The sequence below is a fragment of the Drosophila navojoa genome, chromosome 5 (assembly GCF_054131105.1).
Source record: "Drosophila navojoa isolate 15081-1374.11 chromosome 5, UAZ_NAV_1.0, whole genome shotgun sequence".
NCBI classification, from domain to species: Eukaryota; Metazoa; Arthropoda; class Insecta; order Diptera; family Drosophilidae; genus Drosophila; species Drosophila navojoa.
The window spans coordinates 22,128,314-22,140,241 of record NC_142893.1 but is presented as its reverse complement, the minus strand read 5'-3'; the positions used below and the strand labels follow the sequence as shown (position 1 = coordinate 22,140,241).

The 11,928-nt window shown below is 40.8% G+C and overlaps 1 protein-coding gene across 1 annotated transcript; it reads right to left on the bottom strand.

Moving 5' to 3' along the window:
• Nucleotides 1-272: 272 nt before the first annotated feature.
• On the bottom strand, nucleotides 273-7,682 carry LOC108653644 (putative fatty acyl-CoA reductase CG5065). The gene is made up of 10 exons (XM_018104293.3): nucleotides 6,561-7,682; nucleotides 3,953-4,069; nucleotides 3,784-3,888; nucleotides 3,571-3,714; nucleotides 3,381-3,515; nucleotides 3,197-3,317; nucleotides 2,836-3,135; nucleotides 2,630-2,762; nucleotides 2,299-2,556; nucleotides 273-2,229 (listed from the first exon to the last, which is right to left on the bottom strand). Exons 1-10 carry the CDS (start codon nucleotides 7,116-7,118, stop codon nucleotides 2,082-2,084), a joined length of 2,019 nt encoding a protein of 672 aa, XP_017959782.1. The 5' UTR covers nucleotides 7,119-7,682; the 3' UTR covers nucleotides 273-2,081.
• Nucleotides 7,683-11,928: the final 4,246 nt, after the last annotated feature.

Here is an 11,928-nt window from a genome sequence, read left to right as displayed (position 1 = left end):
AAGAACTAAAGTCATTAAATAGCGTTTTACAATTTGTTTATCATTTACTTTAGCTTTCTCTTTAATTGTTCATATATTTCTCTAGGCTCTAATCTAGATAACTGTATTACAAAAAAGAAGGAATAAAGTCGAGATTTCTAAACGTTTCGAGTTAACTGCAACTAGCAAAGGTATTAAGGCAAATAAACTAAACTTTTCGTTTTCTTCATTAATATTGGAAGTGTTTTTATTTTGTTTTTGTTTGTTGTTTATGAATTATTATTAAAATCAAATTGGATAGAATCTAGAACGTAAAATAAATATATAATAATTGCACGAAATGTCTGTTGTCTTTTATATAGTTAGACCCCAACCTTACGAGTTATGTGAAAGCAAAATGAATTAGCTCGGACTACTTTCTGATAGATAGATGTGGGAATGCGGCACAGAACAGAACTGATAAAAGGAAGTCGGATGCAACCGAATGCACAATACTCGCTCAATCAACATCACTTTGCTTGAAGAAAGAAAAACCCTCGATCTATCCATGTCGGAAGTGGAATTCAGTTTTCCGGTTCGCCCATCCCACAGTGAAGACGCGCCAGGCGAACATTGCATATGCTCCACTCTTGCACTGCATGAACGGGCATCAAAAATTGATCGGAATCGGATGCACCTGTTTTTTTTTTGTTTTCGCTACTAATTGGATGGAATGTTCTTACTATATGCTCTTTGTGTTCCTTCTCGGTTTAGCAAGTTTAATTTGTTATGTATATATAAATTTAATAATGATGTTTCGCTAATCGTGTATACAATCTCATGTCAAAAACTTCGCTCTCAGTTATACATATATACATACATATATATAGCTAGACATACATATACATATGCATATATATATGAATAATTTGTATATATAATTTTGTATTTTAACTTCAGTTTTTTCTTCTGTTGATTACGCTTAATTTGTAGGCTGCAAATGCTAAGAAATTATTTTTGATGTTTATATAAATATATTTTTCGTTTAATTATTTATTGGTTTTGTAATTTTTTGTATTTTGTTGTGTGTTTGCTTTATGTATCATTTTCGCCATATTTGTCGTAATATAGTACATATACATAAATTGAATTTTGTATATTTATAAACTGCATTTCTTGAGTTGTTATTATTTTTTTTTTTCAATTGGTTTTGAATTTGTCATATATAATTCTGTGTTTTTTTTTTTGTGTTTTTTGTTGTTTTGTTTTGTCATATATATAAATTGAAAACTTAATTTTAATTGTAAAAATGTTAAAACTAGTAATATAATTTATAATTAATATTAGCATAGTTTACGTTACGTTATGTAATTTAAAGCAATAACAAGCCATTTCATATAATTTTTTGTTTTTCTCTCTAATTTGTATTTGTTGTTATTAAATTTGTTAAATAGTTTTCATTTGTTGTTTGTGTTTGTGTTTTGTTGCAAAAGTATTCGGAATTTCTAATTACTGCAAAATTGCTTCATTATCTTTGACGTAGTTATATTCACTATATAAATTTATTACGAATTTTTCGTATTTCCAAGTTTTTATTTCTTCATTTTTCGGTTTGTGTTTTTCTTTTTCGCAAAGGTGGAATATTTTATTTTGTATATGTTATATATACGCTCTTTTGATTCGTATTATAATAGTATTACTTTTACTTAGTTGACTGCACAAAATTTACAAAAATTACGTCTTTAACTCGCCAACGAGAGAACCGACACCCATGGAGAGGCATTTCAATATATATATTATTATGTATATATATTTATATCTCAAAAATTGCACATCCGACCGGTGGACAGATGTGGGCAGACACCTGCGCCACCGCATCTGCAGCATTTGCGTGTGTTTCGTCTTTTCTTATTCACGGATGCCATACTCAATGAGCCCGATGTTGGGCCTGTTTACTCGTTTAACATATATAAAAATATGATTATAATTATTTGCTAAAAACCTCTAAAATGTACGCCATGTTGTAGGCATTTAGAAATTGCAAAGAAGAACATCACCAGACAAGATTTATGCTGTTGCTGCTGCTGCTGCCGCGGTTGCTGCTGCTGTTGCCAGCCGGATTATTACAAAAATGGTATTAGACGCGCGATCTTGAGCACATTTTCCAGAAATGCGCTCCACAAGTCGTTCAAGCGCTTCGAGCGAGACATAAGAAAACGCCAGGTGAGCAGCACGGCAGCCACTTTTATCAGCTGATGCAGATAGTACAATCTAGGTCAGATAAGAAGGTCCAATTAGATCGATTCCAACTCGAATGGAGGTTTGGCGATTTGAACTCACCTGACCATACGCTTTCTGCTGGCGGGCAGCGATTCGGGCCGTTGCTTGAATAAGAACTCCCTGAAGCCCAGGACATAGCGCTCCACGTATTTGTCCCAGTCGATGTTGCGCACATCGAACACAAATATCTCACGATCCTTCGGACTGAGCGTATGCAGCAGGCCATTCACATTGTCGTCCTTGAAGCGCCATTGGCGCGTGGCAAAATATTCTAAGCACTCGACAGCTTTGGCGATTTTGTTTTGTACGTTGACAACACTGGAACGATATCAATTGCATTAGTATTGAGTGAGTGGTTGAGTGTGTGCGTGTGTGAGTAGGCACTGCTTACAATGGCTTCTTGCCCATGATGCGCGCCACTGCATCCAGTATGTGAGCTGGTAGAAAGTGTTTTAATATACAATTCAGCGTGTTCATTGGACGATTCATGCGCAGGTCGCCAGTTGGATACCACAGACAGCCCTCTGCAAAAAGGAGTCAAATATAGAGATCACTGATGAGAGCGAGAGCGAGAGAACGAATGAGGGCTAGACCTACCCAAGGGATGTTTGCGCACGCTGGACATGGCATATCTGACAAACTCAGACCATATGATGGGATTACGCTGGCCGGTACAACAATTGTAGATGAGTAAATTATTGGATTTGCGCGTCGCTGTGCGCCAGGCGGCCGCAATCATTAAATTAATCACAATATCGACAGGTACCATATCGGCCACATAGTTCTTTTCGCACATCATCGTGCGGAAGAGGCCCTTGGCCAGCGCCGAGACTAGACCCGTTGGCCCATTGAAGTTATCCACCCAGCCGGCGAAGGGCTCATTCAGGCTGGCAGTCACTGCAAATGCGCGAGACATTCACTCAGTACACATTATAAGCAAGGTCTACAAGATACTTACCGATTGAGGGCCTCACAATGGCAACGGGCAGGTTTCCAGCCTCCTTAAGTAACATATGCTCCGCTAAGGCTTTTGTAAATGTATACGTATTGGGACGCTTGCCAATGAGGCGCGGTGTCAGCTAGAAGAAGAAGCGTCGCATGAGATCGATTATATAATTATATAGTTCTAGCGGTAGACATACCTGATCAAGTATATCCTCCGGAAGCCAGTTGATTAATGAGATGATGTCATCGGGATTATAGGGTGGTGCATAGATAACCTCTGATACATCGGTTCTATCGCAATTGCAATAGGCAGTGGATACATGAATGAGTGCCTGAAAGAGCCGCCCATATAAGCAGTGAACTTTAGCTGATCTTCGATGTACTCACGTCTAGGGACATCATGCGATGGCAGAGCTCGACCAACCGCTTTGTGCCCAGCATATTGATTGTGACTGACAGCTTGAGCTTCTCGTCGAATTTCACGGTGGCAGCTGAGTGAAAGACAACGGAAACATTGCGACAAAGTAGGCTCTGCCGGGCAAAAGAAAATAATTAGCATGAAGTGCTTACATCATCGTCATTATCATCATCGAAACCCACCTGATCGCTCTCTGAGATGCCCAGCTCCTCCGACGTTATATCGCCGGATATGGGTATGACTTTGCTTAAATCCTTCGGCTTCTCGCGACGCAATGATTCGAAAAGCTAATAAGTGAAAGATAACTCTAGTTAGATCTGAAATTTGATTATGATAAATCATAGGTATTACCGGTGCATTGAGGAGCTCTGTGAGACGCGCCGAAACCTCCTGGCCGCGCTTCGGTCGTATCAGCAGATATATATTTCTTATATCCGGACATGAACGCAACAGTTTCTCCACGAGCACCTGAAAATGGAGAGCAGATTTATTAAAAATAGGATGATAGTTTCAAGATTATTTGTCAGAAAATCAGCGAGAATTGTCAACAGACTAATTGACTGAACAGATTCATTAATGAACAAGATTGTTCAACTGAATACCTAATAAACTGATTCACACTAAGCCACGCTATTTAATCGAATTTCATTTAATGGGAATCATAAATTAAATGAATATAAATGTAAATAGATGTTTCAACTTATTCAGCTGCAATAAATATAGAATTTCCCGGTAAGAACGACTTGATATGTTCTAGCATATATTTAGTTAAGCTAAGGCTACGCATCAATCACACTGTGGGTGATTTTTTGAGGCACTTGCTGTTGATTAATCCACTTCGGCTGGTCGAGTGGGAGCAGGCTGACTCCCTCGCAAGTAAGACATATTCATTAGGCCGTAAACTATAATTACGGCCAGCACCCTGTGGTGCCAACAGCTGAGGTGGCCGCTAAGTGAGCAGTCGAGGCACGTTGAATGAATGGCTAAACACCGAATCGAATGTTATCAATAGCCATTGACGAAGGCCATTGACTGGTGGATTGGTGGATTGGTGGGGCGCACAGCCAGACACGCCCCCAATAACAAAGTGAAAATTGTATTCGAAATAACAAAGGGAGACAACAGCGACTATAATAATGACAACGGAGCAGGAGCAGGAGCAGGAGCAGGAGTAGCAACTGGAGCAGCAGCGCTGCCTGGGGGCGTGCTCGATGTTGTGACGTACAGGTAGCAGGTTATGGCATTTAAATTACAGTGCCTGGCAACTAGATTACAAAATCGATGCGAAACAGCATTGAGCGCTCGCAGTACGAGCAACGCTTGCCTCACTGTACAATTGAGTGGCAGTGTAAGCGGCACCGGCGCCAGCGATTACATGTCATAATGACGCAGACAGGAGGAATGCAACACACACACACACACACACACAAGCAGGCATACAGTGGTCACGCACACATATGCAAAACAATGGCTGAAAATTGGCACAACAGCTACAGGATATGTTAAGAGTCAAAGTTGTGTGTGTGTGTGTGTGTGTGTGTGAGGAACAATTAGAGCTTATGTGGCATGTGTGCGAGTGAATGTGCATGTCTATGCATGCCGGGGCGATGAGTCAACACCAGACTTTCCGGCTGAGATGCGACACTCGACATCTTGAAGCAGCTCACTCACACTCACACACTCACACTCGCACTCGCATTCAGTTAGTTGTTTGCCTGAGATGTTGATTTGCATGTAACTAAGTATTTCGAGAGTGCAATAGAATAACCTCGATTCGTTGCCAGGCGTGGCCAGAGTTCAACACTCCGCATGATGCAAATGGCACACAACAATTGCATGCGGCGCACGTGGCGTATGCGTGATGAATGGTGCGTGCAGCCCGCTTAAGTATGCAATAAAAACTGCTGGAAGCCTAGCTACACAGTCGCAGCTGCGTGGGCAAGAGGCGACGCTGTGACGCTTGTTAATATTTAATGAGAAGTTGCAAAAAATATACAATAGTAGAATATCTGCCAAGCACGAACATCATCGATTTTTCGATTATCTCAAGTTGATTTTACGATAGTTTACAATGTGCCATCGCCAAATCAAGCATGAGTCTGTCGCGACTTCAAAGAAAAGTCACCAATCTTTAGATGGGCTAGCTGAATTCAGACCATCGATTTAAGTCAGAGCCTCTTTGAAGAATTGAGAGCCTCAACATAACAATCATGATTTAAATAATTTTTTGATGAGCTGCCAACTATTATTCGATAGTCAATTACCGATTATTCGATTCAAGATTCAATTTTTACTTTAAGTTTTGGCAATTTCATTATCAGCTGCGTCATCGATAGTAAAAAATCAGCCACGCCCTAATGGGAAAGTTACAAGTTCATCGGCCATGCTACGAATTTCCCAATTGGAAAGCTAAATATATGTATATTCGAATTATTTATCTGAACATGGATTGCCCAAACAGTTCATTAAAGATTTTTAAAATCTATTACTAATAATCGATTGACGATTACTTGATTATTGGTTGTCGATCATTCAACAATCTTTAAAACAACAATATGTTGATTCCCTGGCAGATTTAACAATGCTGAGCAGCTACGATTCTAACGAATAGATTATCCGATTGCATAGTCTAAATCAGACACTCGATTCCTTATTTTATGAATGAAAAGCCTTAATCAATTAATTCAAATACTAAACTAAAGGTTCTTCGACTATTCTATATAAAGCTGAGCTAACGCTTGTTAATGATATTCTCTCCACTTCATCCCACACTTGTATCGATCGCGATTAAAATAATCAACTAATGAAGCAATGAATTAAAGATCGTACTATTCCCAATTATGTTGGCATCGAAAAACGATTATTTACAGTATGATTACTCTACTATTCGATATCGTGCAGAACAAACTCTATATAAGATAGATCTCTGCTTATCTTTTATATTTAACATATTACTTACCTTGCCCATAAAGCCAGTGCCGCCCGTTATGAAGACGCTCCGTCCAGCATAGAACTGTCCGATGGGCACATAGCTGGTATCGTCGACTCTGTAGCGCTCGTAGGGTGACTGCAGGCCCCCATTGCTGGGCAGCGCTGTGGCGGGCGCAGCGCCAAGCAGGCTCGCATTGAGGCCAGCTGCGGCGCCCGCACCCGCACCACCACCACCACCAGCACCACCGCCAGTGCCCGCACCACTTCCGCTGCCGGAGCTGGCATAGCTGACAGCGGCGTGCGCCGCAGCAGTGAGTCCATTGCTGCGCTGATGCGAGTGAGTGCCATTCAGCAATGAGAACGTAGCATCGCTGTTGTTGTTGTTGTTGCTGCTGCTGCCGCTGCTGCTGCTGCTGTTGCTGCTGGTGCTGGTGTTATTACTGCTGCTGCTGTTGCTGCTGTTGCTGCTGTTGCTGCTGCTGCTGTGCAGTTGCTGTGCGGGCTGTGGCGACTGTTTGAGGCTGTTGATGTTGTTGCTGCTGATGCAGTTTTCCGTTTCTGTTTTGATGGCGACGGCGTGTGACATGTTGCCGTTACGTGTTGCAGTTGTTCTTGTTCTTTTCTTTTATATTTCAGAATTTATTTATATAAATATATATATATTTATCTATATATATATATATATGAATATGTTTTACCCTTAAAGTATCCCTCGCACTGAGCTTAGTTAGGAAGCAGTTGAATCATTTGCAGTGTGCGCTTTTTCTTCTTCTTGTTTAGCTAAAATTATGTTTTATTGTTCAAGTTACGCTTCGGTTTTTCTTTTTCTTTTGTTTTCCTATTATTTTTCTTTTTCGTTCTGGAAGTTGTTGGGGAAGTTGATTTTTGCTTTCGTTTATTTAGTTGGAACACAACGCTGCTAATTGTGCTTTAGCTTTAGTTATTATAATGGCTAATATACAATTAGGTTTCACAGAATTCTGCTGAAATTGTTGTTGCTATTGCCGTGAAACAGTTTTCCATTTTCGCAATTATTTATATATATGTATTAACGACTTTTAGCTGGAAAACTAGAAAAGTTGTCAAACTCAGAGCCTAGAGTCCTTTGCTCTCTAGTTGTCTGCGCGTGGAAGAGACGACAAAAATTGTGCTGCAATGAGAGAAAGAGAGGGAGAGAGAGAGAGAGGGAGGGAGGGAGTGAATAAGAGGATTACAATTAATTAATTATGCATTATACATTGACACATTCTGAGTTAAATAGGGTAGTCTGAGTGTGCTCTGTGGTAAAGAAAGCGAAACTGTTTGCATTTATATTTAGCCACAGCTGGAAATAGAGAGTGAGTTCGGCATTCAATCGAGAACCCACATCACAGACGACTCGCCCGTGCCTGTCCATCTATCAAAGTGTCACAAGAGGCGAGAGAGCCTATGCCTAAATATAGCCGTCTCTGACAGATCATGTGGCATGTGCTTGTGGAAGCCCCTAAACGGATGCCCCACAACAGCGAAGCCGAGCAGACATCAATTTCGGCCAAATGACGTAGGTGGTGGTGCGATTTGTATCCTTGGACGGCAGCCAGCAGCAAACGAATTTCGTGACGTCGGCAAGACACGAACCACACTCCACTGAGACACACATACATTCGTGATATGCATAGTATGTATACAAACGGCGTATATCCTTTTCAGCACGGGCTGAAACCGCAATTCAATTTAACGCACAATAGCACGAGCACGCCAAGCGGTTTAAAGAGCTTAAGCCGCTTAGGCGCCAATTGAGGAACTAACCAAACGGAAAAGCGGCCAAGACCACACGCTGCTGTCGATATCGATGACAGACTACGAATGCGCGCTGCGTTGCCTGTGAGCGGGCATTCTATATCGGCGGCATCGCATCGGGTTCGATTTAAGCACTCATTCAGCTTAGCTGCTGCGCAAATGCGCTACACACGGTAATCGCGGGACCCCAGCAAATCGCACACAGACGCGAGGCACGGACAGGCCAAAGCTCAGCGCTGGACAATGCCAGCAAGCTGAGCTTGCCGAAGCTCACTAATACTGATGCAGCTGCAGACATGAAAGCTCTAATTACACATTTACACGTGTGTATTTAGAATTACATGGAAAACGCATAGGCCAGACCAGGCCAGGCGGAAAGAGCTAGCAGTAAGAGCTATAAATCAAGCACACGTCATTCTCCTTAAAAAGTTTCAGTTGTAAAATATTGAATGAATCTGTCAACAAAATGACGACAAGAAATGCAAATCTTGCTAAGTGATTGTTGTTTTGCTAAGCTCAAACAAAAATTACCATTTCGCTAGAACTGCGTGTGTGTGTGTGTGTGAGTCGGGGCTAGACGATTCCGTAACCCTTCTGGTCAGGAAACACACCCAGCATTGAAAGCAGCGCCGGCATCTACCTATGTCGATCAAAGTTCAAGTTGTCTCACCTATATAAACAGCATCTCGCGACTTCCGCCCCGCCCCCCTGCCCCTTCCCTTTCTCCCATACTGAACACTTTGCACCTCACAGCCAAACGGGGAAATTATTGCCGTTGTTAATGCCTTAGCTAATTACCAGCAGGTAACAACAATGAAATTCAAATTAAACACTGTTCAAATATTGAACGTGGACAGGAACTGTTGATGCGACACGTTGCGTCGCATGGTTTTTCTGTCGGTCTGTCGGTCTGTCTGTCTGTCGTTGTAGCGATGTATATATGGAACATCTCTTTGAAATGCGGACATATTTGTCTGAAATGCGTCTCAAATTCAAGTCCAAAGCGGAGGGCCAGCCCATGGCTTTCACTTTTAAATATCTAAATTCCGCAATATGTTGTTGTGTTTTATTTTGATTTTTTTTTCCAACGTATTTAAATTTGGTAATTTTTTTTTTTTTTTGGTTAGCCAAACTTTCGTTTTCATTAGAGGTACAGCAAAAAATAATAAAAAAAAAAAATCTATTTCCAGAGAGTCAGAGCCAGAGCCAGAGCGAAAGAGCGAGGGAGAGAGACAGACATAGATAAAGGGAGAGAGAGAGAGAGAGACTTGAATTTTTTCTGTTGTTGACTTTTAGTTTTTTCTTCTTCTTCTTCTTCTTCTCTTGGTCATTTGTATTTTATATTTCTTTCACTGACGCAGCGTTTATTTTTTTTATTATTATTGTTGTTGTTGTTGTTGTTGTTGTCGAGTTAAGAAATGTGTTAAATTGGCACAGCTCTTTCATGATATTATCGAATCATATCCGCTGTTTCGAGGGCCCATCGACCACCACTACAGAGACAGCTCGCTAGCTGCCGCATAATTAAAGTTTAAACACCACTGACTGATGCCGAGTGGCTCTCATCACGTAACTGTAAATTTATCAATGGACCTTCCCAGGGAATCCAGTTTTACCAATTTCGGTCAGCCCCAAAGCACAACAGACACACAACTTCTTCTTCCGCCTCATATTCTAAAGTGAAATTTCTTGAAAATCAACTTTTTCATCGCATGATTTGCCGCACGCCGTCTCGCTCTTCCACTAGCTCGCTCTCTTTCGCTCTGTGGCTCGTCTCTTTTCAGAGTGACTTTAAAATTCGCGCGCTTAAGCACTGACAGAGCCAACATGAGCCGCCGCACCACTGCACCGCCACAAAATCGAGCCACGCCTCTGCGCGTGTTAACCAAACATGAAGACCAATCTGTAGCTGCAGTATTTCGTATAACTGTGTCTGTGCCTGTATCTGTGTCTGTCTGTGTGTATGTGTATGTGTGCGCGCGTTAAACGGTAAACATTCAACCTGCCTTGACAAGGTAGTTACACTGTTATGCCTGTGTATTGTATGACCCATTTCCTATAATCGTGCCGCATATCATCATCGTCAGCGTCATCGACATCGACATCGACAGCGGCGACAACAACAACAACAACAACAACAACAACTGGCCCTGGTCTTTCATAAAACCCAAGCAGGTCTTTGTCTGTCCATTACTTGGCTACATTTTAGGCCAATACCCTTGGCAAAAACCGGACAATAGCCGGTTGATCAACAGCTCTGTAACCCGCGTGTAAGGCCCTGAGATACTCTTTCCCATTTAACATTAAAGTGAACTATTTTTTACATATTTTGTATACCTACATATATTACTAGAAGCATTTCTAGCATTCGAAAAGTTGCTTTGAAATTTATACAAATTAAAATAGTTAAATGTAATTTAACTACATTCAATACTACCTATCGATAACGATCTTGTGTCAAAGGTCCCAGCAGCAATATATTCATATATTCAGCTTAAGATATTCAGTTAAGGAACAAGAGATTGTTAGGGATAGGAAAGCTCTTGACGATTATTGACTTCTGAATAATGCATTTCAATGATTTGCATGCCAAAAACTAGTTTGTTGTCATCTGAAAATGCAGTCAATGCATTCCTTAGACTTGTTAATCAGTAGCTTAGCTTAGTTAATAGCGTTTCGCTAAACAGGCCCTAAAACTGGCAAAGAAATATTGAGGCAAAAGTCCAAGTTAAAACTTAATTGATTTACTAAAGCTAACAGTTGAAACTGAATTCGCAATATTGTAATGAAAAAAAAAAACTTTATGTTTATGCATTAATTCAGGGCTTTTAATTTTCTGTTTTTATTAAAAATGTGCAATATTTCAGAGATTTTAATTTTCGTTTTTATACCCTGAACCCATTGAAAATGGGAAATCAGGGTATAATGTTTTTGTGTAAAAGTATGTAACAGGCAGAAGGAATCATCGCAGACCCCACAAAGTATATATATTCTTGATCAGCACGATGAGCTGAGTCGATATAGCCCTGTCCGTCTGTCCGTCCGTCCGTCCGTCTGTCCGTCCGTCCGTCCGTCTGTCCGTATGAACGCCGAGATCTCAGAAGATATAAAAGCTAGAGAGCTGAAATTTGGTGTGCATACTCGTGTATACCATACGCAGTACGAGTTTGCTTTATTTTTTCGATAACTCATCCGATAACTTTTTTATCGAGAATAATCGAAAATTTGATTTTGTTTTTTGGGCCTCATCGGAGTACTATTAGATGGAGAGACTTCAGATTTACTGTGTATATATATATGTAGAATACAAACATTTTGTAATCAACAGATTTTGGATACCACGCCCCCTTCGCCCCCAATTTGTAAAAAACGTATTTCAAGTACTAGAGACTTGTGCTTTGGAATGTACACATATTTTGACCATATAATTACGCCCTGAAAATTTCATTAAGATCGTATGCTTACAAACGAAGTTATTCACCAAGTAAATTCTCATACTGTTGTCCACACTGCAGCGCAGCCCAAGCGCAGTCGCTGCTTACTGCGCAGTTAGCAGAGCGCGGGCGCGTGAGGGTGGATGCATGTAAATGTATGTGTGCGTGATAAGAATATCAGCT